The sequence below is a fragment of the Musca vetustissima genome, unplaced genomic scaffold (genome assembly GCF_032173495.1).
Source record: "Musca vetustissima isolate MV318-11 ecotype Yass unplaced genomic scaffold, APGP_CSIRO_Mvet_v1 utg60049, whole genome shotgun sequence".
NCBI lineage: Eukaryota > Metazoa > Arthropoda > Insecta > Diptera > Muscidae > Musca > Musca vetustissima.
This window is the reverse complement of record NW_026884759.1, coordinates 28014-52626: the sequence shown is the minus strand read 5'-3', so window position 1 is coordinate 52626 and position 24613 is coordinate 28014. Positions and strand designations below refer to the sequence as shown.

The 24613-nt window shown below is 32.6% G+C and overlaps 1 protein-coding gene across 1 annotated transcript; it reads left to right on the top strand.

Annotated features, from left to right (window-relative positions):
- Positions 1-792: 792 nt before the first annotated feature.
- LOC133331728 (homeobox protein Nkx-6.1) lies at positions 793-23857 on the top strand. The gene is made up of 4 exons (XM_061540105.1): positions 793-1817; positions 6533-6718; positions 16814-17010; positions 23646-23857. Exons 1-4 carry the CDS (start codon positions 896-898, stop codon positions 23847-23849), a joined length of 1509 nt encoding a protein of 502 aa, XP_061396089.1. The 5' UTR covers positions 793-895; the 3' UTR covers positions 23850-23857.
- Positions 23858-24613: the final 756 nt, after the last annotated feature.

Below are 24613 nucleotides of genomic sequence, written 5' to 3'. Positions count from 1 at the left end.
ATTGTTTGTTGGAACGGCGGGTTCATATCACAGCAGACAATTATTTCACAAAGGTGTTCGTACTCTCAAACACGCAGGAACGTACGCACGCACATCATACGGTCGTTTAGGTGTTAGGTGACGAACGTTTTAGGAAATATTTTCAATTTTCAAAATCACTTCTATGCTGTAGGCCTAAACAACAGGACACGCGTAAACGGTTCTAATTGAAAATTAAATTCAAACGAGTAGATGGTCGATGAAAAAATAAACTTATGATGGATTAATAAAACAAAAATATATCATGTGAAAAAGAAATAACACACACATACCGCGACATAGCTATATTGAGAAAAATATTTTCCAAATAAAAGAATTTCAAACAAAAATTATTTAAAATTAAGAAAGTGAAGATAAATAAATAAAAAATATTTTTAATCAAATATTAAAAAAAAAAAATATATAATAAGCAAAATACCCAAATATTTATAAAAAATATAAATCTTGAATGTGAAACAAGTGTAAATAGCACAGAAAAAATATAATTGTAAATAAAAAAAATTATCAAAATACCATCCTGGGTAGTCCATATCCACAAAATACGCCCACGGGCCCGGATAGCCCGCTTTCTTTAAATTCTGTTGCTGATGCTAACTCTACCACTGCTGCTTCATTTGCCCCAACTGCTGCTGCTACCACACACCCATTAACCAAATCCTTTCAATTATCTCATAATTCGGCATTTAATTTAGCCTTTCGTTCGTCGACGAATTCAATTAACGCGTTTCAAGCTGCTGTTGCTGCCGTCGGTATTAACGGTCTGAGTTCAACTTCGGCAAATTTGTATCGTTTTAACGAACGTCTTGACGAAAGCGTAGATTATAATCAACACCAGCATAACGAACGTGATCTAGCCATGGATTTAATTAATCCCTATATGCGGCATCATACATTTGCCGCGGCAGCCGCATCTCAGAATTCTTCACCCGGCCCTGTTGGCCTTTTGAATCGCAGTCCACCGCTACATCATCACAGTAATCATTTGGCGAACGGGTTTCCCGATCCCACACAAATGGACTATCAAAATCAGCTACTGGACTATCACAATGCCGCCGCTGCAGCAGCCTATGCGGCGAACAACAACAATCATCCTTTAATGTTACTCAAAAATAACAATGCCTCATCCGACAAATTACACATGGAACCAAAGTCACCTCGATCACCTGAGGATTCGTCGACACCTCCACCCCACAGCGGTGCAGATCATCATCATCAAAATTCACAAACATCATCCCGCCTGCAGTCTGAATCACCTGATAATTGTCACAGCTCGCTAAATCAAAGAGCACGTTATGATAATAATTCTAGTCCCGGTGTAGATAGTTCCAAATCGTTTTCCGTTAGTCAGCGGTCCAGTGAAGAGGCTGGCAATAACAGTGAATCAAGTCCACCGCCAGCTGATTATAGTCCCGAAAATTTATCAAGTCGTAAATTTACCTCCTCAAATACCGGCCATCCATTGGGCATACACAATAACAACATTAGTTTAGATCATAAATTGCCTTTAAGTTTTTTGGGTCCACCATTGGCGGCTCTGCATTCAATGACAGAAATGAAAACGGCAAATGGTGTTCCAAATTCGGTTTCATATGCGTCGGCCCAAAATTCACATTTAATGTCGGAAAATCGCATCACATCGTCTTCGTCATCAACATCGTCGTCGAACAGTACAACAACAAATACCCAAAGTCAGGGTACAGCAAATCCACATGGTATCGATACGATATTGTCGAAACCGCCACCAGTGACGTCGGCGGGATTAAGTGCTTTAACCGGAGGTAAGTGAAGAAGTTATTTGGAGATATTGAAACTTAATTTTAAAACAAGTAAAAACGATCTTAAATTCGGTCCAGCCGAACTTTTGGAGATAACGATCAAAATATCTAAAATTAATGGGAGCACATAGGAGAAAACTCATGCTATGATAGGACATTTAACATACCGAAAAATACGTGAGAACAATAGGACAGAAATTCTCAAAATGATTTCAGAATATATATGAATACTTTATAAGGTCTCCTGTGAATATTTCGAGGTATTGCAAACGGAATGATAATTTTAATATACATTTTATGGTGTAGGGTATAAATATACACTTCGAGGGAGAATCGGAATTGGTTATTTGTCGAAGAGATTATAAATTGGCTTTCACGATTCTTGGAGGGAGAAAAATTTCACTTCAGAAAATTTGCAATATCGGTTTGTTTATTGACCCCTTATAAGGATACTGTCCGCATTTTCCAACAGAACGGTCTGCAGTTTAGCATTCCGATTTCTTGGAGCATCGAAGGTATCAATTCTCAAGGTGTTCAATGTAATTCTATGATTGAACATAGCTCCCATATGAAGGTCTCTCCAGATTTTAAGTATATTTATTGTTCTTAGTTATTTTTCAAACCGAAGTGGTTATAATTGCCATTTATGTAAAGGTGCCGTTCCATTCTTGACACACTTATGGTCCTATGCGCAGCTGTGTGCAAAATTTGGAAATTTTAAATATAGGTCTATGATTTGACATAGCTGATTTTAGTGTCTTAAAATTCCCTATTTTTGATAAAATATCTATTTAGTAGAACAGATTATATAAAGGGCTATATGTTGACATAACCCACCGAACGCAACATCCCAATTTTTGTGAACTGTGGTCCTAGGAGTAGTTTAATGCATGGAGAAAACTTAACATCGCAGAAGATTTTGGATATGTGGATTTTTTTATTCGAACAATAATCGTAATTTTTAAAAAGGGTATTAAATTTAATAATTTGTATATACTACTTTCATTACTTATTATTATTATTTATTCTCCATTGACAAATTTTCAATTTCATTTCCAATTTGTTGTTTATTATTTCAAAAATTCCAACCAGCCTATTAAGCCTCATTTTTTAATAAAAAACTTTAAAAAAGTTACACAATATTTTTCCCCTCTGTTTATTTTACGTGAAAAAGTCAAATTTGAATTGAAGTGACACCATTTGAGCTCTTCACATACATAATTTTTAATGAATTTTGTTTATTTTAACAATTATTTAATTTTCTTGATATTTGACACCCTTTTGGCGGGCTGGGTAGCTGACTGACTGGCTTTGACAATTATCAATGACAACAATGACTCTATGGAAAATCATAATAATACAATCAAAAAAATAAATAATAGTAATAATAAAGTTTACTTCACAATTATGAATTACAAAAAAAAGTAAATAAATATAATAATAATAAAATTCCAACAAAAAGTTTTGGCCTTTATAAAAATTTTGGACAGTGCGACAGTCATAATAATAACAAAATAATTCTTGTCTCACAAAAACAAAAATTTGACATGCTTTATTTAATGACAATTAGTTATGGTATTTAATTGATTTTGGCATTTGAGTTGGAATTTTTGTTGTTGTTGAAATCAAATTTGACAACGATAACTATTAACAATTCGATTTTATGACAATTGATTGACAGTTTAGTTTTCTTGAGCTGTAGTTGCTATTGTTTATAGCCATGACTGGCATAAATCTCTACGTCCCTTGTCCCATATCATGTTGTATATTTCTTATTGTTGTTATTATTAAATACTGTTTTCATATCAAATGGTATCGTTTAGGTAAAGACCTTCAATTAATTAATTACTACCAAATATTAAATAAGCCGAGATAGGTGTATTATTTAATAAGTTATTTACGTTTTTTACAATTTTTTTTTATATTTAATATTTTATTATTTGGATGTGATATATAGTGATCAAATTTATAATGACCAAATTTATGGTATTTATATACCCGTTTTTAATAGTTCTAAAATAATCTGTTTAAAGTTAATTAGGAATAAATGAATGACGGATTGGGTCGATTATAAAAAATTTAAATTATTGTATAAAATAATAAATGAAACTTAAATACTTTATATAAATCTTGTCCAATTTGACCTAATGCAAAACAAACTGTATCATCATATATATATATATATATGTAATTCATATTGTAAATTTAGTGCAAAATTTTTCTAAATTCGAATGGAATTTAGAATTGCGGTTTTGTCAAAGGGCGTCCTGTATTCCGCGGTTTTCTGCTATACTCATATCATATTCCAAAAACTGCATTAGCCCTGGCCAATGAAGTGCAAGAGGTTCGAACAAATGTGTAGGTTTATTTCCGATTTCAAGGTGTGAAATATCCAGTACTCATCAAAAGGATGTTTGATTAAATGAGAATAGTATTTTTTACTGTCAGTAATACACCAGTAGCGTATAGGCTTGCGGGTGACCAAAAATTCGGATTTGGCCAGAAATAATATATTAAAGTTGTCACAGGGACAGCACCCCCCTAACATGGGCCAAATAGGTTTTGTTCTCAAAACTGAAAAGGTTCAAGAAAGTGAGACGATAAAATACGAGAATTAAACTTCAAATCGCTGAAGCAGATCAGGAATAAAAAAACTGTTTATAAGTGATTTATAGACAGGAACTGAAGAAAAGTACTTTGAAGGGTGCAAACTAGATATACGTGAATAAGGCTATAAGCGTGAATTTCTGAAACATATGATTTTTATTATAAAGGCACATTTTTGAACATATTTTTTAAAGAGGTTTTAACAGGATAACAGTATCTAAAAGTGGTCGGGACCTTTATCACACTCTTGAACCACATTTTGGGGAGTGGAAAGTTCCGTTGACATCATGAAGAAAAATCGTTATATCTATGTTTACGACTTTTGTAGATTATTTTTGAGATGAAATGTCTTCAGCCATATCGAATAAGGAATGTTTTTGTAAAGCATATCCTCCTTCTAACTCGAGTCCATGAATCTTGAAGTGTAGATTAAAATAATATCAAAACCTGTGAGCGGAGCAGTATAGTCGTGCGGGGTCAACCATATAATACCCTACACAACTACCATGGAACTCTAACTTTTTGTGGATTTATATTTCGAGTCTGTCGAGTTCAGGCATTATTTGACGATATTTGCTCCCTCTTGAGCGGTTTGAGTCATCCGGCTTACAATAGTTTCCTCTAGAGCAGTTAAAAATAGAGTTTTCGATCTATTTCATCCCCTAAAAATCATCAGATCAGATCCCCTAAAAATCATCATAAGCGCTTATGGAGTCATTGACCATAAGCGCAGTTTCATGAAAAATTGCAAGCAATCCCTGCGACTTTCCTCCCTCTAGTGGTGATGATGGTGATGGACATGCTAAACAATAACAAAATAGGTATAGGTAGACCTCTCTAAATATTTACGTATAACTTCCACATCTGAGCACATAAATCAATAATTGGTATCTATTGAAAGGTCAATAACTCATTTCATCATATACTGCCAACGTCTGGTCTATATCCTTTATTCTTTAGCCACATTATCTCCCTGGTGTAAAATTTCGTGGTGATCGCGTCATAATTGTGGCCTCTACAGTGACTAGAAAACAGGCAAACATAATATTTTTGGTAAATTTCATACACTAAATATTAACGGACCCTGTCCAAAAACAGTAGGGGTTTTGGACAGAAGCAGATCTTCTTTGGCCAGAACAGAAACTGTAGCATGTTTACAAATTAGAATTGACAGACAGGCGGATGGACACACATGTCTAGATCGACTCGGTTATTCGAGTTATGACGATCGGTATTCTAAAAGGACCAAGGTAGTCTAGGACAAATATTTCGCAGCGTTACGAACACTTTGGACCACACAAAGCTATAATACCCTGGCAAAATAATTGTGCAGGGTATAATTATAAATATCGGTATATCGTTAGATATATCCCTTTTAAAGGCATTTTGATATTGATGACATTTTCCAATAATAGTAACTAACCGGTTGCCATGGCATTGGCCCCATATAAAGGTCCCGTTCGATTTTGAAAATACACCTCATGGTGCAGAATAAGAAATTTCGACCTGACTGATCTTGACGAAGATTTTATTAGTTTTTTTTGCGTATTAAATTTATATGATTTCCCGGTTCAAAAGATTGGATTTTTCACATAGAATATCTGTACAAGAATGTTGACTAATAGCGTGGTCCATTTAAAATATTTTTGTTTTTCAAGGAATATCTAACAAAAGACGTTATTTTTTAAAATTTATTTTTATTGGAGGTATTTTTGAGATCGCAGATTTTTTAATGTAATTGCTAAATCTTCTAAATCTAAATCTTTGTTAAAGATAGGAGCTCAGCTTTTTAAGTGCATTTGTTAAATGATTATCGCCTTCAAGGAAAATAAGAAACGATTTCTCAAAAAAAAAAAAATTTTGCCTTGGACATAGATTTTTTCCGAGTACTTTTATTGTGGGCCGATAATTGCATTTATGGTACACAGTGTATTCAAATTCTTTGCAAAAAATCACATCTTATGTTATAACGATTCCTCAAATATATTATTTTTTGTCGAGGTTCATGTAACGCTAACTTTGTAGTTGAAACATTTTTTGAAAACAAAAATTTTTAAATTTGTATTACAACATAATTTAATTCTATTTCCAAATTGTCTTCAATTTTCCAGGTGGCATACCACGTTTCTCAATAGCAGCTGCTGCGGCGGGCATGGCACAATATTTGTCACAAAATCAAGGTACTCCACTGAAACCTCATGGCGCTCATATGGTTGAAAGAACGCATTTGTATTGGCCCGGTTTGCAGGGATTGGTCGCCAATCCAATGGCGTGGAGAGAACGATTATCGAATACAAGTAAGTAAATGGGCACATCGAAAAAAAACAACTTTTATGTAAGGAAAACCAATTGTTCCAACTCATTAACCCACAAAGGCATTTGGGGGAAAACGTAATGAATTAAAAAAAAAAATAAATAAATAAACTAACCGGAACCTTAGCAAATTAAAGAAAAATAAACACATCGAAAGAAAAAAAACGAAAACAATAAAATCAAATTAATCATAACCTTTAATATAAAGGTTGGAAATGATGATAGGGCATTAAAAATGTAATATCAATGGAAGAAAGAAAATATAGCCAGTTGATGACATTAAAATGAGTTGAAAAATAACCCTCCTTCCATTTCAACCTGACAATTAATTTTTAATATAACACGCGTCTTTCATTTAAACTCGGCTTCTGGTAACGCCCATTATACATCTGGGATACATTTCTGAATCAAAAAGAGCAGTACAAAAGCTGATGATTTTTCCTTTTTTCGTTTTTATTTGCTAATGATCATGATAAAGCGATTATTGATTACTCTGCCCAGTGAAATCTCCAATTCTTCAATTTGGAATAACCAGAAATGTGTGAATGAAAGCAAAATAATGATCAGATGAATGGCCTCTTTAACAGGGCGAGCTTCCAGTGAATTACATTCTGTTTATGTTCCCTGGGACGGTATTGTGCTGGATGCTGATGAGCTGTTACTAATGTAATGATCTGGTCAATAAATCATTGTAAAGATCAACCAAACAATAACAATGTAAAACTCATTAAATTCATTCAGACACATCTACCGCAGCAAGAATGACAAACCAGAAGATAATAAAATCGTTGAAGTGGAGGACCATTCTGTTAAGCAACCATCCATCTGGTGGTCAAGTGTTTATTTTCTTTGATTATTTTCAATGAATGGAGGGATATGAATGAATGAATGAATGCATTGGTTGCATTTCAATAATTTGTTTGTCATTGTTATTGTTTATCTGGTTTTGTCATCAGTCTCCATGTCATCTAGGCATTTGTTAATGTCATTAATGAACATATTTTCTGTTTTTGTAAGATGATTTTGAGGGGGTGTAATTAATGGGCTATAATTTATTATTTACGTTATATTTATTATTATTATTATCACTAGTGCAGTGAAATAATTTTGTAATTAATGAATATATTGTTGAGATTTTTGATGTGATTTTTGGGAATGGTGTGATGTGGAAGTAGTTGCAAAAGAACAACTCATAAAGGATTCCAAAAATGAACAATTTATGTAAAAATGAAAATATAAAACCTCTGGGTGAAAGTTACCAGAAGAAATAGGTGAATATAGCGTACACGGGATATATCGATCCAAGCTTTGGAATAGCTATTCTTTCGCTCTATTTTCGGATTTTTAGTTATTAAATGCAGGGGTTTTGAAGCGAAAATAACACTTTTTAAATATGTAGTTGTTACTAATACAATTTCAGCTATTACTAATTCAATGTATAAGGACACTCGGCTTAAATTTTTGAAATATATAGAATACAATAATAAGTTTTTCAAATACATTTTTCAAAGAATCCAGGATAAAAAATTTATTTATATTAGGTTTTGGAAAAAATAAATCAATTAGGCCGGTTATCGATAATGTCGATAAAATCGGAGAAATGATCGAAGTTGACCGGCATGTTAGCAGTCGTAACATCACCCAGGAGCTAAAAACTGTTTTAAACCATTTACACAAAGCTGGATTCAAAACAAAGCTAGATGTTTGTGTGCCACCCCAACTAACAGAAAAAATAATGCATCGAATTTCTATCTGCGAAGCCTTGGCCAAACGGAATGAGATAGGCCTATTTCTTAAATGGATGGTGACTGCAGATGAGAAATGGATCAGATACGATAACCCTGAGCGAAAACGATCGTGGTCAAAGAGCGGTGAAGCACCTTAAACGGTGGCCAAACCAGGACTAACGGCCATAAAGGTTCTGCTATGCATTTGGTGGGACTGGAAGGGGCTTATTTATTATGAGTTGCTTCCATATGGCTAAACTCTAAATTTTGATCTCTACTATCATCAAGGGGGCCGTTTGAAGATAACAATTGACCAGAAACGGCCAGAATTGGCCAAAAGGAGAGGACAACGCTAGACCACACATATCTGCAGTGACTCCCCAGAAACTTCGGGAGCTTGGTTGGGAAGTTTTAATACATCCGCCATACAGTCCGGACTTGGCACCAAACGATTATCATCTTTTTCTTGCAATGCAAAACTGATGATAAAAAAATTGTGCCTAGGAAGGATTGTGAAAATCGACTACTAGAGTTTGTTGCCAACAGAGAGCATGACTTCTATGAGAGAGGCATTATGAAGTTACCTTTAAAATTTGACCTGGCTCGAAATATAGATCCGCAGACAGTGGTAGTTGCGTAGGGTCTCTTATGGCCAACTCACTGGGTTTTAATCTAAGTTTTTACGCGGATATTTTTTCGTAATATTAGGTTGGAGAAAAAGAAATCCATTATTTTTATATGAACTATAAGACTTTATTTAACATGCATCGGAATGTCCGATTTGGGCCAAATATGCACCGTTTTGTTATACGATTTTTTGCCATTTTATAGGCATTTATCGACCATTTCTCCGATTTTATCGACATTTTCGACGACCGGCTTACCTTTGCGAGTTGCATCTTTAACGTCAAAAATTGCTGAACGGAATATACAAAACCACAGTTGCACATAATTGACAGTTACGGAACCATAAACACCATTCCGAATTTTAGCCGCTTGGCTTGGATTTTCGCCTTTGTCAAAGAAACACTGTAAAATGTATCGAATTTTCTCTTTATCCACTTCCATTTAAATGCACAAAACAAAAAACAGCAAAATATTTTTTTTTTTTTGCGAAATGTCATCCTTCCATCGAGAATAAATCTGAAACTGTTTGATCGATACTCCCATTAAGCCTTTGGACCTTAAATAAGGGAACCCCACATTCTCAAGAATGTCTCATTAAAATTTCAAGATCTCAACAAGTTTTAAAGATGTGGCCGATTTATTGTGTCAGCATCAAGCGACGTCAACTATTAATCCAATCGGTTCCGAAGTCAATAATCCTTGTTCATAACGGAGTCACATATGAACTCTTTCTGTCCGAAATAAAAATAACATCAGATCGAAGAAAAAGCGGATAAAAATTTATAATTTGTGTTTAATATTAAAACCAGTGAGCGGAGCAGTATAGTCCGATGGGCCGACCATACGATACCCTACACAACTTCCATGAAAATCTAACATTCTGTGCTTCTATATTCTGAGAATTTGCAATATTTCGCCATATTTGCACACTTTTGACTGACTAGAGGTCAGCAAATGTTACTAATAATCAGTGGGTTGTGTTGCGATGTTCGGCTTTCGAATCGAAAAGTACAAATAATTAAGTTTTCGGTCCACTTCATTCGAAAAATTATTATCTGATCATCACCTAATTTTAGGCGTTAACCTTGACCATAACTGGAACCACATGGAACATTTCAAAGCGATCAGCGCTATATTTCCCTCAAGTGTGGTAATAGGTTACTAAATAATATATGAATACGTAAGCACCTGTAAATATTTAAGTGTAACTCCCGCATACGAGTACCTATCACAATATAATTGGTATAAATTTAAAGGTCAACCACTCCTCTTGGATATACTGTCAACTTCTCGGGTATATGTCCTTCAGTGGTAAATATATACTCTATAGAGTACAAATTTTGTCATTTTTCACACAAAATTTAGGGTCCATTTGACCCTGTAAATATTGGCCGATCTTTATCAAAACAGGCATGCTTATTCTTTGACCCGATCCTCTTCTCCATGCAAAAATTCGCGGTGTTTGGGCCATATTTGCGGCCTCTGGAGCGACCAGAAAAACCGACAAAAATTAAGTATTTGGTCCATTTCATCCCCTAAATATTAACCGATCTTTTCCCAAAACAATAGGGGTCTTCATTGGCCAGAACCCATCATACATGCAAAATTTCGTGAAGATTGGTCCATAACTGTGGCCTGTATCGTGTTTACAAATTATAATGGACAGACGGACGGACACACATGTCTAGATCGACTCAGTTAGTCGAGATATGACGATCGGTATACTAATAGGAAAGGGTCTAGGACCAATATTTCGCGGCGTTACAAACTTGTGGGCCTGCACAAAGCTATAATACCCTGACAACATAGTTGTGTAGGGTATAAAAAGCAGCTTTTAGTAATAAAAGGTTACACCAAATCTTACTGACATTATCCAACTTAAATACTAAATATTCTAAAACTGAAAGAATATGTGCAAATTTGCGAGGCTTTAGCAATTACTTTGAATAATTTCAACGTAGTGATATGTAAGATATTAGAGTTTTATGCTGATCTAGAATATCAAACGAAATATATATATATATATATATATTCCTTACTTGGTGCTCCATATTTTTCAATATTTATTAAAAGTTAACATTCACGAATATACCTTCTTATAATTGGTATATAACCACATATTCAAAATATACATAAATATATACTACCAACATAAAACTCTTTGATATACATGGTTATCTGTAACAAAATCTCTGTAGCACATGTTCATGTTTATAAAAAAGCTTTTGCAGAACAACACATACAAAATGTGTGATGCTATTCACTGTCTGTGAAAAGCTTTCTTCGGCAAATAATGTATTCCGTATACATAAACAAATCACAAAACACACACTCAGCCAACAAATTGCTATATATATAGTATATAACAAGGATGCTCGTCGCATATTCCTGAAGAAGATATTTTAAACGAGCAACCCTCTCAAGGATGCTGTGAAGAGAACCAAAACACAGCCATGCTTACAAGGCACACTTACACACATTTCTATACGTACATAAGGAAACAAGTCTCTATCACAACTTTTATCATAGAAATGTTTTGCTGTTGTTCTTTAGTATGGTTGTTAACATGACAGGAACATCATCATGGATAACATTGATGGTCGGTTGGGTGGCGATCTGAAGGCTTAGAAAATAAGAACACCATAAAGTTGTACAAAATGGAAATATGTTTCATATTCTCAATTTGTTTCTGATATTCTGTCTATTGCCACTAAAATCTCATTGGTAAAACTCTTATCTTATAATTCAAGAGCAAAGAGAAGGAGCCTTGTCCTTATACTAAGTGTTTTTCATTTGATTTTGATGAGGATGTGCATGACGATGATGACGATGATGTGGTAACATATTTTTTTATTCCACATAAAATATAAAATGTATATATTTTTTGGGTTTCTTCATTTGATGGTGAAGAGGCTGCAAGCTAGGAGGATTTTTTTTTTTTTTTTTGAAAATCATGACAGAAACATGAATAAAATAATAACATAAAATGAACTTGCGTAGTGTGAGTTTTAAAATTTTCCAGATATTTTTCCGCCATCAAAGTCTCTATGTGTATGTATAAAATATAATACAAATTTTGTGATGTATTTAATTTACATATATTCAAATAAGTTCAGGGTTATGCTATCGAATACAAATGAAAATGGAATATAGAGACACGTGTGTGTAATATGCCCAAATATATATTAAATGTGTTCGTATCTATTTCGCATTGTAGTCCCAATCTATGTGAAAACAATAGTCAAATATTATCTGCATGAGGTTTTTTTATTATTATTGAATATGTATGTAAATAAAATTCAATTTGTAAGTAAATAGCTTTGTTAGAAATATGACGTCGCCGTCTTTATATGAAAACAATAGACGGAATTGGAATTTATGTTGGCAAAATGGTTTCTTATAAATTTAAGTAAAAAATAAATGCATTGATTTAACATTAAAAATTACAAAATGTATTTCAGCTGAGGAAAAAATTATAGAAATTCTAAAAAATATTTAAGAATTTTATGGAAAGTATATAAATTTATGTAAATTAAGAAATACAGTAGCGAGCTTTTATTTTAATAATTTTAAAATTATTTTTTCTTTTGTAAACCGAATTTGGAACGAACTGTGGTTAGTTTGAAATCTTATAATTTAAATAATAAAAATCAAAAGAAATGGGATATATCAGTTATATGATACGTCTGTCGAAACATAGATCAAAATTCAACATTTTCAGCTGGGAGGTATTTTACCCTCCATTTATCTGCCACTTCTTATGAAATATGGAATTAAGTCGTAAACATTTTGGTGGATTAGGGCCGACCATATTACACCCTACACAACTACCACTGAGCGCTGAGTTTCTACTAATTTATATTCCGAGCCTTGGTAATTGTTCGCTATATTTGCACTCTCTTCACCGATTAGATATTAACAGCTCCTCGAGGCATTATTTGACCCGCTAAATATTGTCATTCATTATGACGACAGCCACTCGAATTAGTAGGTTAGTAGATCGCCTTCCTCATGGAAAATTTGTATTGTTAGGCTAAAAAATAAAGTTTTCGGTATATTTCATCCACGAAATATCATCATCGAAAATTATAGGCGGTACATTTTTGTCCTCTAGTGTTAACTAACGCATCCGGGCACATAAATCGATATAATTGGTATCAATTTAAAGGTTAATATCCTTCAGGATTAAATATATACACCATAGAATACACATTTTTTAGTTTTTCATATAAAAGTCTTCAACAAACAGTCATGATTATTCCCTAGTCAGACCCCTTTTTCTGTGTAAAATTGCGTGGTGCTCGGGTAATAATTATGAAATAGGCAGAAAAACTAATAATAATAAAATTTTTGGTGCAATTTATCCCCTTAAAATCTATATGATCACTAGCAAAAACAATAGGGGTCTTATTCGGTGAGAAACCAATCTACATGCAAAATTTCGATTGGTCCATAACTGTGGCCGTGTTTACAAATTATAATGGACAGACCGACGGACGGATACACATGTCTAGATCGACTCGGTTAGTCGAGATATGACGATCGGTATACTAAAAGGTGGCCCTGGGACCAATATTTCGCGGCGTTACAAACTCTTGGGGCTGCACCAACCCATAATACCCTTACATCATATTTGTGTTGGGTATAAAAATGGAAATTCGATCAAGTCGAATTCGAATTTCCATTACTATTTACTGTCACTGGCTATGGAATCACCACACATACATTCATAACTGAATACCGTTTGGACAAACTACGGGATTTAGCCATGCTGCAGGGATTTCTATTCATCGGTTGCCTGGAGATGTCATCCACCAAAATATCCTTGGTATTGAGAATATTCAAATTGAATGCCTTGCACGATTTCGAGCCATACGCGTAACAGCGTACCGCCTCGGAGCTCCCATATTTACAATGAATCCTGATTTTCATACCACTTTTTTGTCAAAAATTGAATACAAGTTTTTCATGAAAATATACCAAAATGAGCCTTGGAAAGAAATTCTTACAAAACACAACACAATATTTTTCTTTTTTTTTAATTTTCAAATTTCAATTCCTACTAAGATGAAAAAATATCAACGACTATAATTTTGCCTGATTACAACACATACTAATATATTTGTTTATTTTTTTATGTTAATATAAAGAGACAAATTAAAATCTTTAAAAAATCTAATTAAAGCTATTATATGCCCACAAATTCATTAAAGCAAACAGGTTGCTGGTTCCGGTCAGTCTCTTCCAAGGCCACAACGTAGCAATGAAAACCTCTTAATCATGACCATTAACTAACCAAATACGAACAACAAATTAATTAAATAAATAAGTCTCTAAAGTAATATAAAAGAAAATACATAGCAAGCTAGGCTAACATCCCAATCATTTTCCCCACTCGAATCCAAAAAAGTAATTTGTCTTTCCTATTTTAGCAAGGAAATTCCCTAAGCTATCATTTAAAACATTTTCATTTAATATTAAGCATTTTGTTTTTGTTGTTGCTGCTACTGTTGTACGACAAAAGGTAGCAGGGATAAATTAAATTCTGGGTGGAGGTTGTTTGAAGCCAATAAAACACCATCTAGTGGAACTAACAAAACGCCTCCCAATGGTTATGGTACTTGACATGATTTCGCCCCCCACCAACTGCCTTTGTATCATATATTCTGTTTGTACGATACCTATTTGTGTGTTGGCCAACAGCCATTAAGAGTCCTTAATGAACAGGGGGTGGTGAATGGTAACGATGGTGGTTGTTTGTCATCATTAAGGACCACAATGAAAATCGTTTACGATGAGTGAGCCATTAATGTCACCCTATAACTAAATAAGGCGCTAATGCTGCTGCTACACGCATATTTCTTTTAACAGCATCTGTCTACCAAGGGGGAATCATTTTACAAATTTAAAACGAAATTTAATTTTGTAACACAAAATATTCGTTCGTAGGTAATTTACTAATTGGACGCCAATATCATTTTAAAAGGGATGACAAAAATGCCAATGCAACAATAGAAAACTGTTGATGTATTTGCCTTTTAAATTTTTAAACTCCGTTGTTATTTTAAAATAGCCTGGCTTTATATCAGGTTTATAGATCCAAAAGTATATGGTTCCCCAGTTCCAACAAAAAAACTTAGGATTTATATATCCTTATAAAAATCTCTATTTGTTTTGTGCGCCATAATTGCAATCTTTCCTCCTTCATATGGTTTAACATAATTTTTTTAAATTAAAACCCAGATTTTATAATTTTTCTTCTAATCTAAAATTCTCCAAAAAAATCGAATTCATGCTTCTCCCCGATAGCCTAGGTAATTTGTTTTTTCTTTCTGTCTAACAAACTGTTAAATTGTTGACAGATTTTGCAAATCTGCTATTTATCATAATCAAAATCCCCCCGCAAAAAAATATTGTCTCATATGGCTTGAACGAAATATATTGTGATGATACAGTTAATCCTCCTTCGAGTCATTCAATAAAATTTGACACGTATTGAATTCAATTCAATTTGCAGGGTGTTTTATTTTTTGCTTACATTGGCATTTTATGGCATTTATATGAAGGTAATATTTAGCCGAATAAATAGGGTGATTTAAAGGACAACTGCTACCACTGCCGAGCGTAATATGAATTATGGACAATAAAACAGAAACGCACACACAAATGTTATTGAATAGAAAAAGAACTGGCTGCGAAAGGAAAATGATGTGCTAACAAATAGACAAAAAATTGTCACTTGGGATTTTCTGTGGGTATTAGGTAATGTCAATGCTCTCTTTTTTCCAGGGGAGATAAACAAATGAAAAGAAAGCAATAAAAAGACAAATTGCAGTTACTTTGGTATGGTTGGCAAAATTCACAATGAAAAGGTGTTGATACCCCTCAAAATATTCGTCGAAGTTGTTACATATTTTCAATCAGCGTTTGTCCGTTTAGTTCTGTGACATTTTGAGAATCCGCATTTATGTTTCGCAATGGATATCAGAGTTCCTTGCTGATGTGTTTAGGGATTTACGACTACCAAAATCAATTTGTGACTTATCACGAAAAGAGTATAGCAATCATGGTGTCAAGAGACGTTTAGAAGGTCCTCACAGGTGTCCAAATATATAGAAAGTTTTATTTGGTTGCTTGTGCAGAGAAAAAAAATGTACTTCGTTTTGAATATAAGTAAAAATTCTTATGATCATGAGAAAGACACACTTTTTTCCAAATAATGTAAACATTTCATTTAAATCGCAACTATTTTCCTATTTCGCGATCTTTTTTTCTCTCTTTCTCTCTCTTTCTTGGTAAAAATAAATGTATTTCTCCCAAGAAAAAAGCCACCACCACAAACCACCATACATTGTTCAGATGTGTTTTGGTATCGCTCTCCGCCTCGCTCCTTACTTGATGGTTGTTGTTTTTGCAACCTTTTATTTGACTACTGTTTCTGTTGCTAATAATAGCCGATTTTCCACTTACTCGATTGTGACTAGTTTTGCATTCCATTGTTTCTTTATTTCAAACACTCGACCTCTGCTTTGGTTTAACAAAATTCGCATATGTTTTTTCCAAATTATTTTGATATAAATACTAAACACAATATATCAAACAAGCCAAACCGAATGTTTAACATTGTATATGATTTGTTCTAATAGTGATCATTTTTTAATTAATTTATTATTACAAAAATTGTGTCGATTTTTTAATAATTAATTTTAAAATATTTAATTTCAGTGTCCGCCAATTTATCACAATCCCATCAACATCATCAGTCAAATGATAAGGATGGCAAAAAGAAACACACCCGCCCAACATTTAGTGGTCAACAAATTTTTGCACTGGAAAAGACATTCGAACAAACCAAATATCTGGCAGGACCAGAAAGAGCTAAACTAGCATACGCCTTAGGAATGACTGAATCACAAGTTAAGGTGAGTTGAAAAAATAATTATTATTTTTAGAAAATTGGTTAGAAACGAAAAAGGGATATTTAAAAAAACAAATATAGTTGTGAGATTACAACAAAAAATGCTCTGAAAAAGACTGTTCTTTAATAATACCAAATGTAGAAGATTGAAAGATTATAATTTACTTCCCAGACGACAAATGACATCAAATTATCATTTCTGACATAGATATCTAATTATCACTTTCCCACATTGTATATATCGATCATCCAAAATTAATAAATTTTAATATAAGTCGTTTATTTTGAAATATTGTAAGTGGTATTAATTTTGGTTTGTGGCTTTGTGCCTTTAAACATTATAGGATATATAACGTAATATATTTTGTTAACTTTTCTAGAAAACCAAAATTTTTATCAGAACCTAAAATGGACTTTAACCACTTTTAAAATAAACAACTTATATGGGATATACATTATACCATGCTGTCTCAATATGATTTTGTATTCTCCATGTAAAGACTAGTATTTTATTCCACCCAATTTCCTTTCGCTTCAATTCGTTTCCCTATCCTGTAAACCTCGATCTGCCATTGCCATCCTTCCTAGTCATCATAAACATTAACTTCATTCGTGTCATTCGCCCATAATCAGGCACGTGCTTTTGTGGTATTAAATAAATCCCATGTTGGCGTTTGTTTTTATTCAACAACAATGGCTCAGAGGCTCAGGTGCGATGATGAGGATTTGTTCAAATAGCAGGGAGATTTGTTGCCGTTGTAATGATGATGCTCCCCAAGTGGTGTGTGTTTGTGTCTGTGTAAATGTAAATCACGATTTCAACAAGGATTTTGTGTGTTTGTGAATATAAATTAAATGTGAAGAAAAAAGCCACAAATACAGTGATCGGCCTATTTTTGTTATAATAAATGGTGTATTGTTAAAATATTTATCGATTTTTTTAATGACAGAACCTTTTATGAATTACCATAATGAATTCAAATGATGTAGTGCGATTTCCGCGAAATTCGAAAACAATGTGGCAATGTGAGCTCTCAAAAATCGGATCAAACTAACACCAATTTAATCATCCAAAACGTGAAATGTAGGGGTCATCTGCCGTACAACCGGGACCTGGCACCCAATGAATACTTTTTATTTCCACAAAATTAGAACAAATTGCGTGATCAAGAGATTTTCTTTACCAGAAAATGCTGTTCAAGCATTCAAATCCATATTTTGGAAGTTTGTCAAATGGAGTTGAAAAAAGCCTTTAAAAATCTGAATCATAATTTGAAAAAATTTAAAATTAAAACATTTTAAGCATAAATATTCACATTCTCATTATAATCATATTCAGTTGATGTTATAAAAATTGTGTCCACTTAATTCGAAAGTAAAATCTGACATTCTATGATTAACATTTTCCAATTACAACATACATCCATGTGTTACTATGTAGACAGAAAACAATGTGTTGAGATTTCCAGATTATAACAAATTTCATTTGAAATAAAATTTTATAGTTGGGGCCGAGTTCTTTACAGCCTAAGGGGTAGTATATTTGTTTGGCATTGCCGGCGATGGATGGAGTTGTTGCATCAAATTGAATCAAAATGTCAGTCGTTGCAGCTCATAGAAATGTTGCTTGTTTTTTGTCTGTCTGAATGTGGACTACAACGAATATAATGTGCTTAGAATATTTTATGGCATTCAGTAATGGAAGATGATAGCAATTTTTTGGTAATTTATCACAACATGTTTTATAAAGTGTATAGATATGTTAAAATGAGTGTTAAAATATTGAATACGATTATGAATCAGTTGTAGTTGTAGTAGTTTTATTTCTTCTCGTTTGGTTCAATGCAGGGCTGTCCACACTAATACATGCAAATGTTTCTTATTGTATTTGTTTCAAATACACAATTTTCAAATTTATGTCTCTCTCTTGTTAAACTGTGAGAAAAATTGTAAAAACTTGTATTTCAAATTTTAAGACAGAAGAACATTTTGTATTCAATGCAAATATGCTTGTTAATGATATATTTTCCTATATAAATATAGATTTGCTTCTTTTTCGCCAATCCCCATTGTATTGGTCACATATTTCGACTTTTTCTGAACTAATTTTTGCCAAAAATGTCCTAATTTTTTCGTTCAGTGTATGAAAACAAAAAGGAATGAATGACAAATTTGAAAATATTTTTCATTTTCAAATGTTTTTATTTTTATCATTGTGTGTGAGAGAGTTTTGACACACACCGACAGCCCATGGGACCTATTTTGGGCACACCTGGTTCAATGTTTTCTTCTTCATTATGTTTTGCCTCTTTTCTCCTTATTTACTTACATGTGTTAATATTCTGCTTTATCAGAAAAAATCATATACAATGTTAAACATTCCGTTGAGGTTGGTGTTCGTATCAACACTTTGATATATTGTATTTAGCATTTATATCGAAAGAAAATGGAAAATGCATATGCGAATTTTCTGACGCCAATGTGGAGGTAAGAGTGTCTGAAATAAAGAAACAATGGAATTTCAAACTAGTCACAATCGAGTGAGTGAAAAGTCGCCGGTTGATAGCGACAAAAACAGTATTCACATAAACGGTTGCAAAAGTAACATTCACAATCAGGGTAGGCGGAGAGCGATACCAAAACAATGTCCAACAATGAGTGGTGTTGTTGTTTTTTGTTTTCTATCGAGACATACATCTATTTTTGTCAGAAATTGACAGAGAAAGATAGATATAAGCAAATAGTGGTAAAGTAGACGAAAGTAGGAAAATAATTTTGATATTAACGAAAAGTTTACATATTTGAAAAAAATAATGGATTTCTTAAGAATAGGAATTTTTATTGTACATTTTATATTAATAAATGCTTTAATGTAGTTCACTTTTTAAAAAAGAAATATATCTTAATCTGTTTGTGAATAAGGAGGTAATGAGAGAGTGATTTGGATGATAGGGAAGCTTTGGAAAGCATATTAAAGCAGGTGACTTGTGATAGTGTTATGTTTGTGTTGTTTTGAAAATTTGATGGGCTAGAATAGTGGACGGGTTTAGGACCATAGACCTGAAACCGCTAGCTAAACTTCAAATGAAATTATGAAAAATTTCATTGAAATTTTTTCCTATGTATATATTTGTACACATAACTCATATACATTTCTAGCTATTTAAGCATGTAAATACCCCAACAAATAATAATAAAAACTTCACACAAAATTTAACAATTTAAATTTTTTCATGTCGTAAGATTCGTTTTTTCTTCTAAAGTTATTTTTCCAATATTTTATTTATGAGAACTCCAACTTCATTGTACTCGTTACGGGAAACCCCAAAGGTGCTAGGATGCCACCAATAAAAACAAGAAACCCACCAACTAACAAACAACAACATATGTTTGTACTCGTATGTCATTAAATGGCTATAAGTTTCTCATGGCGTTTAATGACCGACGGACCGACCCATCATATATTTCATTGATATCCCATTGCGCTTTTGCGTGGTTAGTTTGTGTGTGGCATTATTGGTGTGGCAATAAAAAGAAACTGTTTAAAAGAACATTTTTTTCTGAAATGGAAATAAGTCAGCATTCAGAAAAGTTCGACTGCTTTAAATTTTAGTGATGTATTGTTGATTGTACATTGACATGTTAATGTCATAAATTTGTCATACATAATATATTGTTTAAATTTTGGGTTTTGTTGTTATATTTTTATAGCTTACTTCGCAACGAATCAGGTTGTAAATTTATTCGGAAGGGCATACAAAATTTTATTTTAAATTTCGAATAAGCCTTTTATTGAGTTCTTAATCTTAAACATAATTTTTAACATTTTATTGTAAAGGGAATTTGAAGGCGTCTTATAAATAGAATAGGGTTTCTTCAAAGACGTTGCGTTTCTTCACAAATTTGTAGTTTCAAAATTGGTTTTTATACCTCATTTCAATTTTCAAGGGAAAATATAATTTTAAAAAAAATATCAATATCTGGGACTATACAAATATATAACCTCTTCGGCAACTTTATTTATCATTTTAGATATTGGATTAAAATAAATGACATAAATATTAAATTGATATACGACTGTGTTATTATGGCTACATAATTGACGGACTTAAAAGATGTGTTTATATATAAATTTAAATATTTTAATATATTTATTTATTTATTTTATGATATTTATTTAAATATTTAAATTGCCTTTAAATGTATTACGAAAATCTATGTTCGCATTGTCCTCCTTATTCCACAATTCACTTGATACTTTGTCTTACATACCATCCACTTGTAGTTCCTATTATTTCCCTGTCTCCGAACATAAAACAAGAACACAAGAAGTCCCCACCCCATTATTCTGGCATCATTAAGAAGAATTTTCATGGTCATTATTTTTGTGGCAACAGCTGTGACTTACTAATTTGCCTCCAATGGCTATGTCTGTGTTTTGTTCCTTCCACATTATTTTGTGTGGAAGAGGAGAACAAACATTCCAACGATGTAAGAATGATAATGTCCTGAAGATACTTTAGGACAACATGATGCGTTTACCAATGGTTAGCACCCTGTTAGGGCCAATGTAAATGTCCGGTCTTTATGTGTATGTAACCGTATGTTTTTTAATTGTCTTTAAATTATGCTTTTCTGTCGTTAGTTGTACGGACACCTTTCTTACAAAATATTAAATTATTAAATTTGCCATTTCGTTAGCAACATCTCAAAATATTCATTGGAGATCCCAAAAACATTTTATTATTAATGTTTATGTTCTGCGTTATTAGAACAACAATTCGGTTTGATATATTGTATTCAGCATTTATATCGAAATAATTTGGAAAATGCATATGCGAATTTTGTGACACCAATGCAGAAGTCGGTGCAAGTGTCTGAAACATTGGATTGCAAAACTAGTCACAATTGAGTGAATGGAATGTCGCGGTTCTTGTTGTTGTCCCTGTTTTGTTATGCTTCGGCATACCCAATCCAATCTCGGTATTTTAAAAATTCATCCGAAATGAAAATAGTTAGACTGATAGGGGTTTCAGAGAATAAAATAACACATATATATTTTCATAATCCCCTAAATATTAACCGTGATATTTTCAAAATTTCTTTCCACAAAATTTCACCTTAGAGATATAACATAAAAAATATTCTCCATAAAATTTCACTATAAGTATCCAAACAACAGAAATCACTATATCGAACATATATCGGTGAACAACATACCCTACACAACTATGTCGTCAGGGTATTATAGCTGTGTGCAGCCCCAGGAGTTTGTAACGCCGCGAAATATTGGTCCTAGACCCACTCTTAAGTATACCGATCGTCATATCTCGACTAGCTGAGTTGTTCTAGACATGTATGTCCGTCCGTCCCTCCGTCCATTATATTTTGTAAACACGATACAGACCACAGGTATGGACCAATTTTCACGAAATTTTGAAAGTAGCATGGGTTTGGTAAAGATCGGTTAATATTTAGGGGATGAAATGGACCAAATGCTTAATTTTTGCGGTTTTTCTGGTCGCTCCAGAGGCCGCAATTATAGCCCAAACATCTCGAATTTTTACACGGAGAAAGGGATTGGACCAAAAAATAAACATGCCTATTTTGATAAAGATCGGTCAATATTTAGCGGGTCAAATGGACCCTGACTTTTGTGTGAAATTAATTTCTATAGTGGCCATTTTAAGAGTTGTTTCTATCAAGGACTAATTTCTACCACAGGTCTTTACTTTGGCAGAAAGGTGTATTGAGAAAAAAGATTTCCATCAACTTCCATAGGGAATCTCCGATCAAAAGACATCGATAGCTCCATAAAATGTCAAGAAGATATCACTTGAAAATCGGATATATATTCAAAATGTTGTTCTTCGTAACTTCGTAACCCCTTGGTCATATAAAATCGGCGGGACTCATACTTATTATTCGTCATATTTATTTACTTTAAAATTAGCCAAACAAAATATAAAGCTTTAATATTCTGTAAAACTTAACTTGTCCCAAAACAATGTGCTTTACATGTATATAAGAATATGTGTTGGAAATTGTTGTTGTTAGTCCAACAAGAACATTTGTTTGGGTTTTGTTAGGCAAGGAGGCAACACATGTGTAACAAAAAACACAACAGCAAGGATTCACATAAAGCTAATTCCCCAAAAAAAAAAAAAATATGGAATGAGAAAATGGAAACAAAAAATTGTATCTGAAAAAAAAATTAGTCATGGTTTGTATAGACCCAAAAACGTCAGTTGGTGGCCCTGGACACAGATTGTGGTTTTTGGGTTGTTTTATTTTCTCTTAATTGAGGGTTAACCGGCGTTGATGATGTTTATGGAAACTCAAGGCATGTGTTTATGATTGTGTCCGTGTGTGTGTGTGAAAAATCAGAATCTGTGTCATATATTGATCCAAGTATAAATAAAATTTTTGAAAACTTAATGACTTTTTACACATATTGCCAAAAGGAACTAAAGGCCAAGGGAGAAAAATTTTAAAATATTATTTTCCCCTAAAATTCGTTGTGATAATATCCCTTTTTCCGCTAATTACTTCACTCACACACACTACTACAAAAACCCCAAAAAATATAAATATAATTAAATTAATTTTTGTGTCTGTTTTTCTTGTGTATATTTTTAGGTTTGGTTTCAAAATCGTCGCACCAAATGGCGTAAACGTCATGCTGCTGAAATGGCCACGGCCAAGCGTAAACAGGACGATATTGGTGGCGACAATGGTGACGATTGCAGCGAACCCATGGACAGTGATAATGAAAGTTTAGACATCGATGAAAATCCGGCTCAGAGGAAACGAAATCGCATGGAAGACAATTATCGCCATTAGTTGTGCCCTGTTAGCAGCCAAAGGGGATGGAATTAAAGCTATTAAAATATTTTAGTAATTAAAACACACATAAAATTTAAAACAAAAAATGAAACGAATTTAATTTGAAAATATTCTTATATATTAAAATAATGAAAAATTTCAACTATATACATTATATATTAATTTAAGTCCAATACAAATGATATTATAGAGACTATTTTCACCAATAAGTAATTATCTAAGTTTTAGTTTTATACATTTTGTTTTAAAGTTTAGTTTTATTTTATTATTTTCCAATAAACAGCAACATAAAATGTTAAATAAATATTATATAAAAAAATATGCAAATACTATTTTGTTTAAATACTTTAAAAGTCTTTAGAAGACATTTATTATGTTAAAAAAATTAAAAAACACTTTATATTTTATTGAAATAATTGTAAATAATTTTTTGTTTCTGCTAGAAAAAAAAATAATTAAGAAATATAAAAATTATAGCCACCAGGTATCTGGAACACATCATGTATTTTATTCATGGATTGAAACCAATATCTTTTTTGAAATAAATTTCAATTTTACGTTCCATTTAAAAAAAATATTTTTATAAATCAAAACTCCTTTTTAATTTTGAGGTTTAAATCTGAAAATCTTGAAATAGTATTCCAGATTGGGTTTCTCTAAATTTGTATATAAATAACAATTAACTATAATGATTAACAACAACAAAAAAAGGACTTTTACTATTCATATAAAAAACAAAAGATTAATAAATAAACATAGCA